Source organism: Marmota flaviventris, chromosome 20 (assembly GCF_047511675.1).
Source record: "Marmota flaviventris isolate mMarFla1 chromosome 20, mMarFla1.hap1, whole genome shotgun sequence".
Lineage (NCBI taxonomy): Eukaryota > Metazoa > Chordata > Mammalia > Rodentia > Sciuridae > Marmota > Marmota flaviventris.
In genome coordinates, this window is record NC_092517.1 from 17,274,791 (window position 1) to 17,297,141 (window position 22,351).

General features: G+C 39.0%; 1 protein-coding gene across 7 annotated transcripts in view; it reads right to left on the bottom strand.

Annotated features, from left to right (window-relative positions):
* The window catches only part of Tmcc1 (transmembrane and coiled-coil domain family 1), a 168,668-nt gene that overhangs the window by 90,853 nt on the left and 55,464 nt on the right, over positions 1-22,351 (bottom strand). Inside the window, exon 1 of one of the 7 annotated variants that reach the window (XM_027931765.2) lies at positions 4,986-5,213. The exons of the other annotated variants lie outside the window; for them this stretch is intronic. Within the exon in view, the coding sequence (XP_027787566.2) occupies positions 4,986-5,024 (39 nt within the window). The 5' untranslated portion in view covers positions 5,025-5,213. Of the gene's footprint in view, positions 1-4,985; positions 5,214-22,351 lie in introns of those variants that run through there. 7 annotated transcript variants of the gene reach the window in all.

The window sequence follows — 22,351 nt, forward strand, 5'->3', positions numbered from 1 at the left end:
AACTGAAAATTAATTAAAAAGATCACAAAAAGAAATGCTGTATGTTTTTCCGTTATTTATATGTATCCATCCAGTACTGACTCCCTATCTATGTGTATTTGGATTTTGTTTTATTTTATTTTGTTTATGTGCAATACTAGGGATTGAACCCAGGGGTACTCTGCCACTGAGCTATATCCTTAGCCCTTTGCTGTTTTTATTTTCAGACAGGCTCTCACCGAGTTGCACAGACTGGTCTTGCATTTGTGATCCTCCTGCATTAGCTACCCAAGTGCTGAAATTCCAGGTGTTCGCCACCCACCCAGTTGGGGTTATGAATGACATAGAACACACTATTTCACTGTATGTTCATAGTGTCCACCACTGAAGGGGCTCAACACATTTTAGTAAGTTGTAGTAAAATGTACTTAGTATAAAATTTGCCATTTAGTCACTAAATACTGTTAAATGACCCTATTTAATCTACTTCAAACGGAAATAAGAAATATCCCCCCCCCAAAAAAAGAAAGAAAGAAATCCCTATTTTCTTTCTATTGATGAAGACACAGTCACAGAAAGATTAAGTCAGTCATATAAATCATCACAGGTCATAAATCCAAAAGAAATCAGGTGGATATTCTAAAGAAACTACTTCTGAAAAACAGGGTTTGATTAAAAATATAAATTATTATCAACATTTCTCTAATTCTCAAGTTTCTTTTGCTGATATCAGATTGACACCAAATAACAGTACCCTGAGCAACGTGGAAAGGGCAAAGATAAGCTTGACAAGCCTAGATTAGAGGATTTCAACAGATCAACGGCCAATGGGAGGAGCTGATCTCCCAACTCTTACTTTTCAGCCATTACTCTCTTTACAGGCCAACCCATGAAACAGTGGTGTGATTTTTATTTTCTCACCAAATGAAAAATTTGAACAGAACAAAAAGAACTCTCAAATGGAATGAGAAAAATGACTGAAAAAGAATCATGGCTGTCATTGACTATTCTGGAAATAAATGGGAAACTCAAACTGAGTTAACTATTCAGATCTACGTGTAGAAAATGAAGTTTAGGGTATTACCTTAAAATAAAAGCACAGCATTTTTCTATGATGCTAGAAAGTGAAGGAAATGGATGTTACATTTGTTCATGGATCCATAAACAACAGTGGAAGGACAGACAAAAACAGCTGCTTACCCATGGAAGCAGGGGTGTGGAACGCATGAAAAGAAATGGCTAGAAGATTTCACAGTTATTCAATTTTTATTTTGGGGAGAGGGCACTGAAGATTGAACCCCGGGGCTCTTTGCCACCGAGCTACATTCCCAGTCCTTTTTTATTGGGAGACACTCTCTGTTAAGTTCCTGAAGGTCTGAGTTACTGAGGCTGCCCTTGAAATTGTGACCTGATTCCTGTCTCCTCAGTTGCTGAGATTACAATATTACATGTTGTTGTCATCTCAACATGTACATGGTGGCATTACAAGTGTGTGCCACCATGCCCAGTTAAATCTACTTTTTGAACCATGGAAATAATTACCATTCAAAAGTGAAGTAAAATAGCATTTTGCTGAAATCATTCATCGTAAAAAGTTTTTTCACAAAGACTTTTATCATTAACTTTTTTGAAATTCCTGGAAAAGAGGGGATTCAACTGATTCCTTTTACCTATAAAAAATTTTAGAGAAAATTTTCCTTTGATCAGAAAGCAAAAGAAGTAAAAGACTTTCTGAATGTCTAACCCTCTGCATTTCATCTCTTAACATTACTACAGAAACTCACGAGTAAAATTTTTCTCCTTCCTATGAAAAAAATTTTAAACACAGCACTGTTTAAAGGTTCATATAAATACATGCAGTTAAACTTCAACTTATATTTAATTACTTCACATTTACCATGGCTTTATTAAATTAATTCAAACTGATATTTCTCTGGCCAATGAAAACAACTTTATTTGAGGGAAACACTTTATTAAGTTTGGTAAGTTCAAACTCTATTGCGTATATAGTTCAGTTCCGTGGGAAAGGGCTGCTCTAGGGTGTTGCCCAAGTCACTTATTATACTGTCTTCTGTAAACCTGGCTCAACATGTGGAGAAATACCAGAGACCATGGCGGTGAGAATGACCAGCATGGTGGAGATTTCAGGGGGCCATTTGTGGGGAAACAACCCGGGTCTGCAGTGAGATCTGTCTGAACTCATACTGATGGTAGGCAGATGACTTGACTTCTCTGAAACTCAATTTCTTGAGTAACAAATCAAAGTGGATACCACCCACCTCAAGGTTTGCTGGAGAATTAAATGAAATGTCCCTACTCGCAGGTTCTAGACTGTTTTGGCTGGCTCACACAGGAGATGGAGGGCAGGAAGAAAAAGCTTTCCTTAGTGAATCTTTCTGAAGTACCAGAAGACAGGTACCAAAGAAGAAAATAATCTGAACAGGCAATGAAGCTGAAGAGCTGTTTTGAGAGGTACTAGAGTCCATCAAAGAGAACAGGTGACCATCTCTGTTAAAAACTGAAGATTTTGACTTCACCTGTGTCTTACTTTACTTCCTCTTTCTTAGTTCAGATGTCAATGACCACCAGCCTGCAGCAATCATTTCAGTACTACAGGGCGAATGTTCAGGGTAAGTTAAGGATGAATACACCAAAGTTAAGTTAAAAAGCATATAAGGTAGATAGTGGGTAAAAGTCACTGCAGACTTTACAAATAAGTTCTTTCAGCAAATTTCTAACAGAATCTAAAGATGATCATATCAATACTTCTTTTTATTAAAATAGGAAATTGATATCAAAACTCTGAGATTGGGCTAGGGATGTGGCTCGGTGGCAGAACACTTGCCCAGCATGTGCAAGGCCCTGTGCTGGATCCCTAGCACTACAAAACACATTCTGGGATCATCTTAAGAAAATCTTTTTCTTGTGGCACATCATTATTATTATTATTATTCTGGGAATTGAACCCAGGGCCTTGTGCATTCGAGGAAAACACTCCACCAACTTAGCTACATTCCCAGCCCTTGTGGCAGATTATTTCTTATCAGCAAAAATACTTGTTACTAAAGTTGGAACCATATGAAATTGTCACTATGCAACTGTTTTGATCTGTGAAAAATCAGATGCATTTTGTACTCAATGTATGTCAAGAATATCACATAATGGGGTATGACAGGTTCTCTGCTCTAGGGTAACCTATGGGTTTAGTTGAAAAGACCAAATAAAAGTACAGTTTTTGTTTTTTAAATCTCAGCAAATATATCAACAACTTACTGACATAACTATTCAGTTTCTCCTTCGTATTCAAGTGCCTTCCAGGTTGAAGCAATTCAAAGTATCTTTCAGTTCACTACTGAACATATCATATGTCAAGGGCACTTGACAGAAAACAAAATTCCTTACATTTGGTCCCAACCATCTATTATAGGACCCATAAATCATGTTAAAATAGGGGAGAGGGTTTTAGAGAAAGGAATTAAATGAGTTACTTTCTTGAGTGTTTTTTATATAATGTACCTTTTATTTCTTTGTATTATAGGGAGAATGTGCTCCTGCTCTCATTCCACACACAAGCCTTCTTTCTGTAAATCACTGTCACACGTACAGTCACGAATGAAAAAGAGCACAGTTAAAAGAATATTTGGGAGAGGAGTACTGTTAGGAAAACACCTAGAATACAGGAACTTCTAGTCACTATTATCACCTGGCTCTCAACGATCAGACATTCTTGGGCAGGAATGTCACTGCCCTAAGAATCTCTAACAGCTTCTGCTTTTTAAATGTACTGAACATTTGAAAATACATGTGCTAGAGAACCTGGGGGGCCACAAAAATGATCCTCTGCATTGTTTAGAAGTCTGGGGGCTTCCCAGCCCACCCCCTACCTGGCATAGTAGGGAAGAGAAATATATTTTAATACTCCCCAAAAGTCGCTGTTAGGCTTTGAGGTCCAGGAGAAGTTCGGCAATTTGAGATGGGGATGGTGACAAACACTTTGCTCCTTTTTGCTTCAGTGCACACACTCTCCACTGGGGTCACCTGCAAAGAGCTAAAGGCTTGCCCTTCAGATCAACACATTTCAGGACTTAATTCTGAGCAAGAGTCAAGTAAGTAAAGAATGAATACTGATTTACTATTTAGGCTTCTGTCTGCAGAGAATGAACTATGGCAGAATTTAGCCACCAAGTGCTACATCTTTCAAACAGAGCTTTAAAGAACACCAGGGGTTATGAAATAAAGCTCAGCTCTTTCCACATAGGTCCCTATTGGAACTAAGGTAAGGACTCAATCCTGGATAGAGGAGGGTGGCCCCGACCACAGGCCATTCATAAAATCACCATCCCCTCTTCCAATGAGTGACTGCCATTTTTATTTTTTTATTTGAAGTTTGATTTTTATCGGATTAAAAGAACTTTTACCCCAAAGCAGCACACGCAAAACCTGCTTTTCAATTAGAACTCTGTAAAAACTGCCTGGTGAGCGTCCTGGTAATTGCTTTTTACACACTTCTTCATTAAGTATGCAACACTCCACAGGGCCCTCATTTTAACATTTTCCTGAGGGTCTTGTTCATGGAACTCTTTTGTGATCATTTCCCTGGTTTGCTGGTGAGATCTGTATGACAGTCCTGATTCTGCCCACCAAGAAGGTCCTCTCCTCTTGGTCCATAAGCTGCTAGATTTATTGCTAATTAAATACGTGCTTTTGACCTACAATTCTCTCCCTCACCCACACTCTTCTGGAAATTCTATCTGGGGAGCAGAGTACAACTTCATCCCAATCCACAAATGACAGCTACGGTGTTCCCTAAAACCCCATCCTGGGTTGCCAGTGCAGTCAGCCTTGGAGCTTTGTGTCTGTCAGATGAAAGAACAAAAGGCAGCGCTTCCTCCCGGCCCCTCCTTAGCACTAGAGGAAGGCAGGCTTGACAGACGGACTTACGGGGAGAGAGGAGCCCTGCCGGCCGGTGAGAGCTCCCGGCTCGGACTCGCCCAACCGCGACCCACCTTGGAGAGCTGCCTCCGGAGGCTGAAGCGCTGAACCATGGTCACCCCGGGATCTTCAGACAAAGCGATCCACCGAGGAAGGGCTTTTTAAAACCCAGCTTCTGGGGAAAGTCGCCGGCAGAGCATGGTGACGGCGGTCCCCGGAGTCCCAGGCATGTCCCTAGGAGTCCGGGCAAACTTGGAGGCACTTCATTGTTCTGCCGGCAGATCGGGCACAGCCGACGTGGGAACAGGCTCGGGCGGGGCGGTCCTGGAGCGGCGCCGGCTGCCGGGCTCTCCCAGCACTTCCTGTGAGTCAGCCGCGAGGGGTCCAGCCGCAAGGACCACCCCTTCCCTTCCCACCAGACCACTAGGCGAGGATGCGCCGGCCGGGTGCCACCTGAGACTCGCTGGGGGCGGGACGGCCCTCCTGATCAGCGGGTGTGGACGGGGAGTGGCGCTGGGGGACAGAGCCTGGCCTCTAGCAGGAGGCGACCACCGCCCGCTCCGCTGCCCCTTCCTGGACCTGCAGCCCAGGTGACCCGCGGGGTGGACAGTGGGGAAGAGGAGCCGGCCCTGCTCTAGGAAACCCCTCCCAGGCGCGGGCGGGCGCGAGCCTTTCCCCTTATTCACAGGAGGGTGCTGCCCGGCCAGGAATGTCAGGTGCCTCTCCAGCATACCCCGACGTTGACAGGGACGGTGACTGCAACTGGGGCCCAAGGGAAACATGCTGAGGTGGCCTCTAGAAGCGATTGCCCTCTCTGCTTGGAACAAAGTAATTTTTTTTTTTTTAAATCACCCACAAAAGGAACAACTCGGAGTGCCCGGATGCACGCGGGCGAGGCGGTGGGAAAGGACCGTCGGGAGGCAGCGCCGGCGATCAGGTCCCTGCCATCACTGCTCAGGCTCCTCCCTCCTCGGGAGCTGGCTCCCAGCCAACTACTCCAGGATAAAGTTGCATTTTCAGGAAATTTCCCACTCCGGGTGCTCCTCTCCACATCGTTCAGTGTTTGTGAAGGAATTTAGTAACCAACTAGGAAAACCTGGTGGCCCATCGTCACCTGCTCCAGGGCCTCTCAGCTTCCAGGGAGCAGGACCCCACTACGGGCTTCCAGCCTTTGTTGGAATGAACCTACTACGTGCATCACTGTGAGGACGTTCACGCCTATAATCGCACCGACTTCTTTAAAAAAAAAAAAAATGTTTTTAGTTGTAGGTAGACACAATACCTTTATTTTATTTCTTTTTTATATGTGGTGCTGAGGATCAGACCCAGGGCCTCACATGTTCTAGAGCTCTCCTGCTGGGCCAAAACCCCAGCCACTCCCACTGATTTCTTAAAATAACCCTGAGAAATTTGTATCAATATCCTAACTCTTCCAATAAGCAAAGCAGGAATCTCCAAAACCAAGATACCTTGAGAACACCAGACAGTACTATTAATTTCTTCTTCAGGCAAGAAAAGTGAAACACAATAGTCCGCTGTGCAACGCTATTCTCAATTACACCCCTGTCACATGCCACTGGCCTCCAGTGATAGTGAGCAAATAAATATGATGCACAGTTTTCTAAATTCACCAATAAAAAAAGACACGTATATTTCATACCATCTTAGGAAGAGTAAAGATGCACCCATTTCCAGCCACCAGGATACCAAGGCTCAGAAAAATACTCTAGAAATGTATATGTCAAATTTTTACTCTTAAAAACCTTAAACAAGGTAACTTTTGGTAAAACAAATTACCTTTTGTAAACTTTCAAAGCTTAAAACAACTTTTAGATCAACTACTGCCAAAAGTAAAATTTCCTTCATGTCTAGGGTGCACAGTATGCAATGTAACCTAATATTTAAACTGAGAGAAATTTAATTCTAAATGGAAAGGAGAGTGACAGAGGTTCTTGAGTTCATTTTTGTTTCTAAATGATAAGAGTACCAGTGTCATTTTTGTCCTGCAGAAAATGAAACAAAGTACTCTGAAATCTTCTGGGAAAGCAGGCAGGATTAATGAGATGCTGACATAGTAATAATGAAATTCCTGATTAAAAAATACGCTGTCTTAGGAATGAGGTGTTCCTAGGTAACTATCACTGCTATAAGATACTATCAAACTAATGAGAAAAAAGAAAAGGAAGCAGGAAAAATGTCAAAAGACTACAGACCCAGGAACACATCAATCACGAACTGAAAAGGGTATAAATCCTTAAAGTTCCAGGACTTCTGGATTAAAAATATGGCATCTGTATTCTAGTGGAAACTTACTTCTTTTTTGCCCATTAAGATAAAAGTCTCAATGCCTAAATGCAATGAATCCTGTTAAAACTCATTTTTGTATGACTATAATCCAGCCCTCGTTTAAAAAAATGGAAAACAGAAAAGATCTTCAATAAACTAAGCTGTTAGGGGAAAAAAAAAATCACAATTTTAAAATCTGGTCTGTTTGGGGGAGTGTGGCGGTTTTTTGTATGAAAAAATGAGACTAAGAACAAAGGTTAAGGTGGGTGGCACAAGCCTAATCCCAGTAGCTTGGGAGGCTGAGGCAGGAGGATGACAAGTTCAAGGCCAGCCTTAACAACTTAGTGAGGCCCTGTCTCAAAATAAAAAGGGGTGGGGATGTGGCTCAGTGGTTAGGCACCACTGGATTCGGTCCCTGGTACCAAAAATAACTAACTAATTAATTAATTAAAATGAAAAAATAAAAATAAAAAGGTTCAAAAATAATAGCAGGAAGCATAGAAATATATAACCTGGAGAAAAGTCAACAGTCTTGCAATCATTCTCCAGGACCCAAACAATGTCATTTTTAACAGCCTGTGACCAAAAATCCACAATGCTTTATAATTTGTGTGGGAACAGACCAGAACCATCCATGGGTTCTTAATCTTTTCTGAATCATACAGAACCCTGCTCTAGCCATGACTAAAGAGGAGGTGAAAGGCAGCCGCTGGGCAGTCTTGTCTTCACTTTTCAACATCAGTAACACTTCCTAGTAAAACTGGAAAACAGAAAAATGCTTGTCTAATATTTTGGCCCCCGATCCCAGCGTATTTCCCCTACTTGTCAAATAACCTGCTTCCAAAGTGGCGTATGGTCTGTGTGTTACTGTGGGTTTGTCGGAAGTCTTTTAGGTTTATCTTCATTATCATTCTAGGAAGAAAAAAATTATTCTTTTTGAACTACCATGTTGAACCCCACACTGAAAATAATATTTATTATTTTATTAATTAAAATAATAAACATTTTAAAATAATATTAATTAATTAAAATTAATATTTCCTGGATGTTTGGCTATACATGTATAAATGTATTTTTTTAATTGAAGATGGACTCAATACCTTTATTTTATTTGTTTGATTTAATTTTTTTAATTTTTTTTTTATGTGGTGCTGGGGAGCGAACCCAGTGCCCCATGCATCCCAGGCAAGCACTTTACCACTGAGCCACCATCCCGGCTCTCTAAATGTATGCTTTTTCAAAATATATAGATTATTCTGTTCTGTAATTTATTTTTTTTTATCAAAACATAAGTGTTTTGTAACTATATATGTATAGGTAATGTATGTTTTGTATATATTACCTGTACATATATATAAAACATGAATATGAAGGCACACATATCATGAAATTTTGGATGAATACTTAGGAAATCCAAATAATCACCCTAATTTAGCTGCTTTTTTTGATTCAAAATACTTGTACCTCCCCTTGAAATAACTCAATTCTCAAAATCCTATACAAACACGTTTTAAAAATAAATTAATATTAAAGTTTTATACTTTTGAAGGTCAACTAATACAATCTATACTTTTACAGAGAAGGAAACTCAAGTTCAAAGAGGTTTCAAGCTCGCCCCAAATCACTATTAGAGCTGGGACTAGTATTCAAAATGCCCAACTCTCACTACAATGCATTTCCATTACATCAGACTTCCTCCTATTTTTAATAATTTTAAATGCACTAAGAATGCTATTTAAGACAATCATGGAATGTTTTTGGTAAACTGAATAATCATTCCTTTTTTAAAAAATTTTTTGTAGTTGGACCGAATGCCTTTATTTCATTTGTTAATTTTTATGTGGTGCTGAGGTTAGAACCCTGTGCCTCACACATGCTAGGCAAGCACTTTGCCACTGAGCTACAGCTCCAACCCTAATCATTCCATTTTTAAAGATTAAACTTTTACACATTCAGTTATGAGTGAGTTTACTACAATTTAAGACAAGTTAGTTTCTTTCCACCTGAAATAATACAATTGAAGGTCCCTCTCTTATCTTTTTGGTGCCCAATCATGAAACAAAGTTATCTTAAATAAATTTTATTGATCAAACACCACTGTAGGTTTTGACCAGCTTCCTGTTATAATCTAGAAGATGTAACTGTGCAGTAGCAACTCTAATTAATCATTAAAATTATAAGAACTTCATAGCCTTTTGATTATGCAATACACTGTCACTTCAGAACAAGCGTTTAGGATACCAGACAAGGGCAGGTATGGAATGAAGCACCCCCTTTCATGACAGAGGTCACAGCCTAGAAAGGAAACAGAAAATTTAAGCTGTCACACAACACATAAATGGTATACTAGCAGTGATAATTGGTAGGGAAGGCCAGGTGTGGTAGGGCACACTGGTATTCCCAGTGACTGGGGAAGCTGAGGCAAGACGGTTAAAAGTTGTAGGCCAGCCTCAGCAACCTAGCAAGGCCCTAACTCAAAATAAAAAATGAAAAGGACTGGGGATGTGGCTCAGTGGTAAAGCAACCCTGGACGGATTCCTCCATACCTCCCTCCCCAAAACTTAGTGGGGTCATTTATAGCACAAGGAAGGAAAGATGAATGTTGTTTGGAACAGCAGAAGTCTTAGAGTCTTTAAATTTAGGTAGGAATTCTGCGAGGTAAGAAAGAGCGAGACCATTATGGGCAGTGGAGAAACACAAGTCAAACCACAGAGGTGTGAAAGGACCGGTCAGTAGAAAGTCCTTCCACACTAACAAGGCAGCGTGTCCTGGTTATAGGATGGGAATGTAAACACTAACAACATTCAGTTATTTTCCTTTCAAAACTGCACACATTTGTAAACTGCCTTTCTACAAACTGCCCAGATGGAAACAGGTCACCATTAACAATTATGAATGGGACAGGCTCCCTCATTCAGAAATTATGTTTTCATTAGAGTCCACCCTTAAAGCAAGGAAGAACAACTATTTCCAAAAAGAAGACTCAATAATTCTGTCAACTTTAGGGTTCCCTGTGGTGATTCAGGCCCCCTTAAATGGTAGATTTTTATTTTACAAAAACTGATTTCTTTTGGCAATCCCACAATAGGTAACATACATATAACATTTTATCAACTTGGAATTTAATTAATTTAGGTAATTATTTACCAAAGCTCAAGCAACTTTCAATACAAATAGCCCTGAAAGTAATGTCCTTAATATTAAGTAGTAAGAAGTTAAAAGAAGTTGATGATCAAAAGGTTTGAGAACCTAACAGTATTTAATTCCACAACCAATTTCAATGGTTGATTTAAAGAGCAACCAAACTCGCCAAAGTCTTCACCTTGGTGATCTGGACGTGGCTCTTCCAAGTACACTAAATTGTCTGTTTCCTTTCCTAAAAGTAATGAGGTGGGCTCTCTATTTGTCTCTCCCTCACACTCAAGGTACACATTACCTTCAGCAAATGCACGGAAGGAAGCAATAGTGGGTGAGGGAGACTCATAAGGCTCTTTCTTCCAGTTCCTCTGCATCCAGGTGACTCACTCACTGAACAAGGTCCTTGCCTAGCCAGCCTATAAAGGTGCTTTTCAGAGCTGGAATAGCCACATCCCCCTGTGATTCATCTCTCATGAAGGTTTTATGGTCAAGGTATTAATTTTCTAAATACACCGTTCCTTTAAACCCATTTTCTCTTATTAGATTCTCTATGAAGACCATTTCTTGAAATTACGTAAATGCACATCTTAAAGAGTTCATCAATGAATCTGTTCGCGCGCGCTTGTGTATATATGTACAAACAAATGCTTCTTTTGCTCATCATCTTTGCAATCCACATATTGTAAATAAGTTGTTACTGCTATGTAATATCACTGTGGATGAATATTTCATTCAGTAAATGAAACGAACTCACACGGACATACAAATCCACTGCTAGGTACACACATACGTACTGCTATACATAAACAAACGTGTGAAGATATAGAACATTTATTTCCATATGAAAATACAGAATACCTCCAGTTCCAGAGAGTTCCTAAACTTCTTACTGCTCTCCTGTCCCCTAAAGGTAACCACATACTTAAAATTCACAAAGAACCTCTTGTGTCTGACTCCTTTTACACATCTTATCTTTGCCCAGGCCGACCTCAAAATTGCAATCCTCCCACCTCAGCCTCTGGAGCTGCTGGATTACACGCAAACACACTAAGCCTGGCTCTTCGGTTGTCTTTTTAAGAAGTTTCTTAGAACTTTACTTTGTACTCTCAGACAAAGCTCTTTCTCAGATCTTTTAAAGTCAGTTCTGTTCCTCTTCTCATTTCCTCTATATATTCTTCCATGTATTTATGGAATGCTACTCTCCTTGACTATTAGCATTGTTCTCCACATAAATTTAGTACATTGCTACTTCACCTTTCAGCATGACTAACCATTCATTCCATTAGTGTTTACCATGTGCCTACTGAGTTCCCGATGACTGACATGATTATTGTTTACTGTGTGGCAAAGAACAGCAGGATTATATGTATGAAATATTTAACAACTATCAAATCCAGGCCCTAAATATATCTACAGGGAGTTCAAGAGCTGGTCTCCACTTTCTTGCAATAGACACTTCCCACTACCTTTGACCTAAACTCCAAAACCTCAGCTCAGGTGTCTGTTCCTTCTCTATCAGCCTCACCAACACCTTTCCTGACTTGACCCATCGATTCTTTCTTACTACACTCTGTTGTAATTTGCTGCCTACATCTGATCATCAGAATTGTAGGTTCCTTTGGGACAGAAACCTAGCACAATCAAACTGGCATATTTTATTTTATTGGTGCTGGGGATTGAACCCAGAGCCTTGTGCATGCAAGGCAAGCGCTCTACCAACCGAGCTAAATCCTCAGCCCAAATTGGTGTATTTAATGAATGGCTTAATAATACAAAGAAGTGTTCAAAGGTTCTATACAACTTAAACAATTTCTGACACCCTGAATTTCTTTCTCTCTCCCTCATCCACCTCCCCTTATTTGCAAAATTTGTTCCACTTGCTCTTCTTTTCCATTGCAAGGATTAATTTTATTAGCTTTTTGTCATTTATTTCCCATTTGTAAATGATTCTTTATCATTTAACACTTTCCAGTAAGATATGCTCCTTATAAGAATTAAGAGAATACACTGATTATAAATAAGATTAAATTTATTCCTAATAATCATGTAGAAATAACCACCACTAGAATTTTCATAAATTTCCATTTGGGCTTTTGTGTTTAGTTTTAATCATATAAATAAATTATAAAAGTTTCTATAACCACTGTTATCAAAATATCCTTTGTTTACTATGAATTTGTATAATTGTATATGCATAAAATTATAGGGTATTATTTGTAGGTGAGTTTGATTTGTTTTATAAACCAACTAAAGTCAATATACTATCTGCAACCTCATTTGTAAGAGGGGTAGAGTTTGCAGAAATATTGGTCACAGGACACAAAATTTCAGTTAAATAAGAGAAATTAAGTTCAAGGGATCTGTTATACAACATGGTAACTAAAAATTAATAAACAATGTATCGTTGCATTACTAAAAATACTAACAGTAAATTTTAAATGTTCTTACAAAAATGATAACTATTTGAGGATTCACTTTAGCTACTCCATAATGTCTATTTTGCATCATGATGTACAAGATAAATATGTACAATGCTGTCAATTAAATTATAAAATGCTTAAACCATAAAATTTCAATTATTTAAAATTTTTCTTTCAACACATACGTAGTCTACACTATTTGCTTTACATACATATTTTTAAAATGCTGCAAAGTATTTCGTGGTGTAGGCAGAATAGTTTATGTAGCCACTCTCTTGATGAGCTTTAGATTATTTCCACATTTCTGCTAATAGAAACAGCACTGCCTGTGCATGCTTGCTTTGCACGGGTGAGTCTTTCTCCAGGGTAGATACTAAGATAGGATCCACAATCAAGGTCCAGTCCAGATTCATTTTCTCTAGCAGCAAGCCCAACCTCTTCAGCTCCTTGTCATTTCTGTTACTTAACTCGCAACACAGTCTCTGGAAACCTGATCCATGTGCAGTGAGTTCTTGTGCTACTGCATTTGCTACATAACCCCAACTATTCAGGAAGCTGGACCACAAGTTATGCCTGGACAACTTACCAAGACCTCACTCAAAAGAAACAAAAATTAAAAAGAACTGGTGGTGTAGCTCAGTGATGGAGCACTTGTCTAGCATGCAGGAGGCCCTGGGTTCAATCCCCAGCTGCACCCATGGGTGTGCACGCACAGCACTTTGAAGGACTGCCTTTTTTTTTTTCTTATCTCAATTGCACAGTGACTTACACATCCCAGACATTCAATAAATATGTGTAGAATGCTGGGAAATCCTTAAAAGAAAATAGTCTTGTCTTATAGAATTAATGTTACTATTTCCTTATTTCTTTACCCCAATGGAAAAGATTCTATCAACAAAGCTGGGATATCAATGCTTTAGATTTAGTTTCATTTGTATATAAAGTACAAAATCAAATGCCATACTCAAGTTCAAAGTATTGATTCTCTTTTACTTACAAATATTATACAAGGAAATAAATTATCTTTCCAGATATGGTGGCACATGCCTGTAATCCCAGCCATTCAGCAGGCTGAGGCAGGAGGATCTTGAGTTCAAAGCCAGCCTCAGCAACAGTGAGGCCCTAAGCAACTCAGTGAGACCCTGTCTCAGAATAAAAGACAAAATAGAGCTGGGGATGTGGCTCAGTGGTTGTGTGCCCGAGTTCAATCCCTGGAACTCACCCCCCCAAAAATAAAGAAAGAAATAAGTTATGTGGCAAAATTTTGTGCTTTAAAAAGTTCTGCGAGGTAGAGTGAGAGATGGTGACTAGGAAGCTATAGCTACAGGCCCTCCTTCCTCTAGAGAGGGGAGCTCAAAACAAAATACAGACGACAGAATCAGCTAGGACACGCAGACCACTGTGAAACCAAGATGGTATCCAAGCCAAAAGAACAGGGAAATGCATGGCATTTGGTGTGGCTGTTCATACCTCCCTCAACACAACACAGCACTGAACCACCGCCCAATGGGATCAGAACACACTATCCCAACACGCCACAGTGGCATTTCAGAAAACCACCAAACCACCAAGCAGGAAGACCTCTCCAACCTCCTTCCACCCTTCTCCACTGAAGCTGGTCTTAAAACCTAAGGATTCTCCTGACCTTCCACTGAAGCACGTCCTAAAACCCAACGTGAATCCCCATACATTATATAAGAAACACCCTTCTCTCTGAAGATGAAGGGTCCCAGAATGAATCTCAAGAAACAGGTCTTGCTGAGCTTCCTCTAGTTTATCACTCTTACATCATACTCTCTCAATCTTATTTCTCTACAACTAGCAATTTCTTAATAAAAACCAAGTAAAAAATACACAAGCTGAATCATTTTCTATGGGTTTTCATTTCCTTATGAGGGTCCCCATGTCAGATAAAACTTACATTAAATAAATCTGTATGCTTTTCTCTTATTATTCCACTTTTTCCTCTCTTATTACTGACCTCAAGTGGGTAGAGAAAAAGACATTTTTCCTCCCCTGCTTCACTGTACCAGGGCCACTTCCTTGACATGTGAATAGCTCACCTGAGGCATCAAGTGAAACAAACCAATCACAACAAGACCGACTGTGGTTCCTTGCATTTGAGGTATCTAAAGTAGGCAGTCAGAGAAAGGTGAATGGTAGTTAGCATGGGCTGGAGGAGAGGGTAAGGGGGAGTTTTATGATCACTTTAGAGTTTCAGATTTGAAGGTGAAAAAGTTCTGGAGATCTGTTTTACAATAATGTGAATACACTTAACATTACAACACTGGACACTTAATGTTTATGATGGTTAAGTTTTATGTTAAATGTTTTTTATGAGAGTAAAAAAGGGATATTCAACGCATTTCTGTCCATTTTCAGGTACGCTCCATGACTTGCACTTTAAATTTTGTTTCCCTAACTCTCTCTCTTATTCTTGCACTTGGACATGGAGTTCAACAAGTTGGGATTTTGTTTGTTTGTTTTGTACCAGGATTGAACTCAAGGACGCTTAACCATTGAGCCAAATCCCTAGTTCCATTTTATTTTTTGAGACAGGGCCTCACTAAATTGCAGAGGCTGGCTTTGAACTTGCAGTCCTCCTACCTCAGCCTTCCAAGCTGCTAGGATTACAGGTGTGTACCACCATGCCCGAGTCAACAACAGATCTTTTTCAGCAGGGTGTGGTGGCACACACTTGGGAAGCTGAGACAGGAAGATCTCCAAGTCAAAGCCAGCCTGGGTAAACTTAGCAAGACTCTCTCTCAAAGTCAAATAAAAAAGGCCAGGGATATAGTTCAGTTGTAGAGTGCTTGCCCAGCAAGTAGAAGGATCTGGATTCAATCCCCCATCCTGCAACAACAATAGATCTTTTCCCAGAAAAATAATCTTCTCTAAGTAGTAATTGGGCGTTTTATCTACAAAGATGTGCAGAGTTTTGACACAGCAATGCAGAGCTTTATAGATTCAGGGGGAAAAAAAAAGACTTATTGTCAAGAACTCTCATAAACAAACTAAAACCTACTCCTTTCTGATTTATTCTTTGCAATATCTTAGTCCTTTTAGTCACATAATGTTAAAAATGATTCTTTAAAAACAATCAACTTCTTAGTCTCCATCTAAATTCCATTTCGCATACTTGGCATTTTAAAAAGGATTAAGAATTTCATTTTTAAAAAACCTACAACATTAAGTGAGATGACTCTGTCTGGGATTCTTCTCTCAGGGGGTTCCCTTCGCAATCGTTTGCAACCCCCAGAGCATGGTGAGAGCACACTGAACATGAGCATCACCGTGGTCGGAAAGACAAAGGAAAGGGCTCTGCAGGTAGAAGGCATGGTGGGGAAATGAGCAAGCAGCAGCCAATTCATACCCACACTACAGTCCTGAGGTCGGGACTTAGAGGTACCAGGGCTGCTTTAAAAGCAGGGCCCTGAGGGGGGCCTGGAAACAGGAGGACTGGCCAAAAGAATTTATAATGAACAGTTAGACCAACAGATCATTCTCCTAACACATGACGGTGAGCTTCCACTTTTTTAAAAATTTAGTTGGACTGAAACAATAAACCAGAAGGACTTGAGACCAGGCTGGGATGAGGGATCATTCTGAGGAGCTGTAGGATTAAACCAATAGACAGAAATTGCAGTCCTTTTCCCCTGGTCTCTAGAACAGCCAGCCAGGCTTATCACCCCAACGCCATCCACCCAAAGGCAAGGGTCTCAACAATTTCTCTAGAAAAATTGACTATAGAGAAAAAAAACCCGCAAATACTGATAATTGGGAGGCCCTGCAACAAACTGGGCTCTTTGTAATGCTCTTCAGTAAAATCTATCAACCTATATAAGCCCTCACAAAGAGAATTCCCCACCATGTTAATGTTGCTCAAATGTGAGGAGAAAGTTAGGGTTAACCAGATATCTCAGAAAAGTCCCTAACATAAAAAAAAGAGACTAACACCTCCAGAGGGGGCAGAAAAAGAAAGAAGAGACAAACACATAAGAAAGCAAAAGAAAACAGCCTCAGAGACAAAAGAAAACAAACCCATAAAATAACAAGATGCTGCTGCAAAAAATAAGCAGATAACAACAAGAAGAAAAATCACTCAGGAAATTTAAAATGATTGCAGAAATATTTAGTAAAAGTACTGGAAAATAAGTTTTATGGGAAGTCTCAGAAATTAAAACAGAAAACAAAATTTTCTTTAAAAAAAAAAAACACTAAAGGATAAGTCAGGGGCATAACCTCTGACAGTCAAAAAGAGAAAAGAAATATAGGTGTAGGAAGGAATTAAATAAACAATATAAACGAACTATAGCTATGTGCAACGACATGGATCAATCTTAGGAACATTTCTTTGCATAAAAAGCAAACCCTAAAATACTATATTAACTATAAGACCATTTTACAAAGCCCCCAAACAGGCATAACTGAACAATAGTTTGTTTAGTGCCCAACACATATGTAATTAATTCTTCTTTTTTTCAAAGTCAGGGTCATGAAACACAAAGTTTAGACAGTAGGAAAATCACAAATGCAGCAGAGTGGTGCCGTCAGCAATGTTCCCATTCTTAGGTTGTGTGGCAGCTCACAGGTAGTTCATTACTGGGTCATGGCTTACACACATTTATTTTTATGTGAACAAAATATTACATAATAAAACATTTAAAATATGGAATCACAAAGACTAACAAGGAAGTTTTCTAAAACAAATGTTTCCAGATCAAAAGAGACCTGCAAGTTCCTAGCCTCACAAATGCCCCGAAGACCCACAAGGAGGTACATCATTATAAAACCTCAGGACAATAGAGGAAGACTTTTTAAATTCCAGGGAGTAAAAGAGGCGATACTAAGAGGATCAAGGATGAGAAAAGCAGCAGATTTTTCAACAACAATCCCAGATGCAGGGATGATTCACAGGCACATAGAATGTTTCACACTATTAATGTTTCCTACTATTGAAAAGGAAATATAATTTTTGAATTCTTGGTTTCAACAATTCACTCAGAGACTGAGGACGAGGCTGCGGATCTGAGACATTCATTTCTTACTGTCATTTGTTCCTATAGTCTAAGCCTTGTCAATAGTCTAAGGTCACAATTCAGTCTTCCTTTGTCAGAAGGCTTTTCAGAGCTTCCAGCTGTGGTTTTAAAATGGTGCTAGGACAATACAGAATTGTGAAGCCAGAGACAGTGAATGACACAGACACAAACTGACAGAAAGGAAAAAAATCACCAGGGAATAAATCTTAAAGGAAGGAGAAAAAGACAGTACTTAATAAAAAATACAGGCTTAAAATATTCAAAATTATACAAAAAGAATGGCTTTTGACATGTTCTACAATGAACATCAAAGCCTTTTACAGGTGCATCATTATAAAACCTCAGGCCAGGTTCAAGGATATTTAATTCTTTATTTTTTTAACCTCATTTTTAAATAAATCCCACCAAAATAGTAAAAAAAAAAAATGAATGCTATGCATTAAAGACAGATGTGAAAAAGGGTTATACTTAAATAACCCTAAATATACTAAATAAATCAATAAAATAAAAATGAGAATTTTTATTTTATTGATTTATTTAGTAAAACACTAGCAATACAAATACTCATAGTAATGAAAAATTAAAAATCCAGATCTCTGTGTGTTAATACAACAGAAGGCAAAAAATAAGGGACACACATCATAACTAAGATATCGATCCACAGTAGGTAATTTATACCCTGGCCTACATACGTAGCTGAGCTATAATCTGATCATAAAACCTCACTTCCTGTTCTCACCAAGCTGACAAGTTCCCCCTTCACTTTAGAGGAACTTCAGTTCCCCCTGGGCTTTATGCCCTCCAGGCCAACACTCTCCATTTCACAAGAGTTAATTCTGCCTGGCATAACAAATGATGTAAGACAGCCCATGACACACAGGGAATATGGAAAATGGAAGGAAGTTTATTAAAGATATGATCTGTCAAAAAAAAAGAAAGAAAGAAAGAAACTGTTTGTCATAAAGAATCACACTGACAATAACAAAGTTGGGTAGTTTTTTCCAGTTTTGGGGGGGTTTGTTTCTGTTTGCATCATTATAAAGGACAACAGGTTCCAAGGAATACAAAACCTTGGGTCTTGCTCTTTGGTCTAGAACCATCTACAATTGTTAAAAGCATACTGTTGGAAAGGTTTGTTTTAATATTTTTAGTTGTAGATGGACAATACCTTTATTTCATTTATTTATCTTTCTGTGGTGCTGAGGATCAAACCCAGTGCCTCACACACGCAAGGCAAGCGCTCTACGCTGAGCTCCAGTCCCAGCCCAACTGTTGGAAAGTTTTAAGACAAAAACAAGCTTCCCTTTCCCTAAGGGTCTAGCCAACACCTTGCTCAGAGCGTCAAGGGAGGTCGTCTTCAGTAACTCTGATGCACTACTCCACTGTGATGCTTCTTATAGAAATGCTCAGAAGTAGATTAGAATCAGGACTCTTTTTTCCCCCCACTTTTAGGCGGTTCATTTTGAACAGTACCCACCCTTTGTAACTGGCGTATTATAACTGTACGTAACAGTGGCAATCATCATGCCACATTTGTGTGTGCCCATAATTTGATCCATCTCATTCCATTCCCTCCTCTAATCTACTTGCTCTATTCCACTAACTGCTTCTACTTTATTCATTCTTTTTAAAAAATATTTTTAGTCATCAACGGATACAATACCTTTATTTTATTTACTTATTTTCACATGGCGCTGAGGGTTGAGCCAGGGCCTCATGCATACTGGGCACATGCTCTGCCACTGAGCCCCAGCCCAGCTCTATTTTATGATCACTGCAGTGCTGCCGAGAGGGCGATCTTCTTAACAAACCTTCTAAAGGAAGGAAGACCTATCCATTAAAAAAAGAAAATCTCAAGTTTTGTTGATTCTTAAGGATCTGATACTCTGATATCACTGATGCAGAAGAGCTTCATGTCTCTGTGTTAATAATAAGAAAAAACAGGGCATTACCTAAACCAGCAAAGAGGAAACACACCAACGGAGAAACTCCAGCCAGTCCTCTACAGCACGGGAGGGCGCACCCAAGGCTCGTGGCAGTCCTCTGCTGGTGCCTGGAGTCTCCTTTTAAGAGCCCCACTTCCAGAACTTACCCTGGAAACCTATACATTTGTAACTGGTTCACCTGGCCTGCAGGGTTTCACAAAACAAGGCCCATGGGTGGCGGGGGAGGGGCAAGAAAAAGAAAAAAGAAGGTGGGGAGGAGTGTGCTCAAGTTTTTGTTTTTAAGGTGATAACAATTTGAGCTTAAAAAGATGAACTGCAGATTATTCTTAATGAAACAGTACCTGCGTGTGTTAGACAGAACTTATTTATATATCATCTGGGATGCCATACACTGCAATCATCCATTCTAAATCTGCTCCTGAGTCTCCCTCCTGCCATGCATCATGAGGCAGGTTAAGTGACAAAGGCTGATGCTGTATGTTTGTAAGAAGCATTAAAACTTTTTCCTATGTAGAGATGGCTTGAAGATCTGAGGCCATCAAATTTCTAAACAAGACAACAGGAGTTCTGAGCAGGTCTGAATGAAGAAGTCAATTTCCCAGCACACTCCTGAGCCAGATCTTCATCCATAGTCTGAGTCTCCAACAGTGTGTGAATCCCACAGTTTTTCACAGAATCTCAAAGGAATCTGGCTTAGTCCAACTCTGAGTTGTGGCTGTGTGGCTCCCTGGCCTCTGCTTGCTGATCTTTCAGCTGGTAACCTCTCCAGTACAGATCACCTCAACTTAAACAGTCCTGATGTAAAATCTGTTCTTGTGTTACTGTCACATCCTAAGTCAAACATAAATGATTTTTATATTATCCAAAAATTCCTCAGGGAGAAGCTACTCCTTTTATCTTGGTCTAAATACACACCCAAGAGTATATTGTAAGACAATCAATGGGTTACAGGAAAAAACATTACAATTTCCATTTATATTTTTTATTTCTATTTCTGTGTTATGTGGTGTACATAGTATGCAGGAACGATTATACATGTATAATTTATAACTAAACAGACACATCAGAGACATGCTCAAAGAGGCAGATAAAAAATATAATTTAGAAGCCATTAGTTTAAATAAATAGATAATGCCCTTTCCTTTATGTTTTGGAATATCAGGTCACATGGGTCACATATATGACTAAGGATCCTCGGTAAATATTAAATACTCATAATCAGTGCACCATCCACCATGCACAAGTAACCATTTAACATGAAAAATAAATGGCACTCATATAATCTTCCAAAATGTCAACATAATAAAACTATTTTCTTGATAAAAGTTCACAGCAACTTAGAGCAACAGATTACTCTGCTTTCCTTTAAGCTTACACTGTACGACGAGGCTTTTGATAATCTATAATCATGTGCACACACATCCCTACCCAGAGGACAGAGACTTGTGAAGAGATCTTTCATTATCCCTCTAAACCAAGAATTAAACCTGCTTTGATTGGATTTATCTACATTTAAAGGTCTAAGCTGGATTCCTCAGAATATTACGCACTGGAAATGAAAAGAAGATATAGTCCATTTCAATTAATATTTAAAATATAATATTCTTACCTAGAATTAGCTTTTCAAGATATTAACATTTAGGTCATATCAAAAATTCTGTCCTAGGGGCTGGGGTTGAAGCTCAGTGGCAGAATGCTTGCATGGCATGTGTGAGGCTCTGGGTTTGATCCCCAGCACCACATATAAATAAATAAATAAAGGTCAATAAAAAAAATTATATATATAATTCTGTCCAAATGCTTTAACAAGGATACAGGAAATGCTTAGAGTTTTTAAACAAAATACTCATGTTGTCATAAGTCATATTTTAAAAAGAAAGCAAAGAATGGAAGAATGAGCCAGTGTGGTGGCACATGCCTATAATCTCAACGACTTGTGAGTCCCTAAGCAACTTAGTGAGACCCTGTCTCAAAATAAAAAATAGAACATGCTGAGGATGCAGCTTGGTGGTAAAGCACTTCTAGGGTTGATCCTCAGGACAAAAAAAAAAAAAAAAAAATTGAAGAATAAAAAGCTTTGGAAAGCTGCCATATCTAGAATCTTTAAAAAGTAAACACACTTAAATCAGGTTTCCAAGGCAAACTGTCAACTTTCTACTACTTAGAACCCAAACAACTTACTGAAAGCTTTCAAGTTATTTACTAACTTCGAAGTTCTGGATTTAGACCAACATCTGTTAAGAATTGGTCTCATACTCTGGTTAGTAATTAAAAACAAGATTTTTTGTGATCATATTAAGATTAACCAATAAAACTGTTTTGTTTCATTTTTTTTTAAGAAATTGCTTTTAAAGTAACACTGCAGAACTACTGGCAAGTTCATCACAGAACACTCTCAGCAGCGCCAGAATGTACCAGCAGAGGGCCTGCAGAATTCATGATTACTGAAGTTTCTTAAAAACAGCTTTCCCAAGTTCCAGGGAACCAACAACTGATCAACACTCTAGCTCAAAAATTAAATACGGGAATTTCCATATAAAAAAATTCATTCATTAAAAAAAACCAATATTCAAATGTCAAAACTTTCGACTCTACGTTGTAGGATCAAATT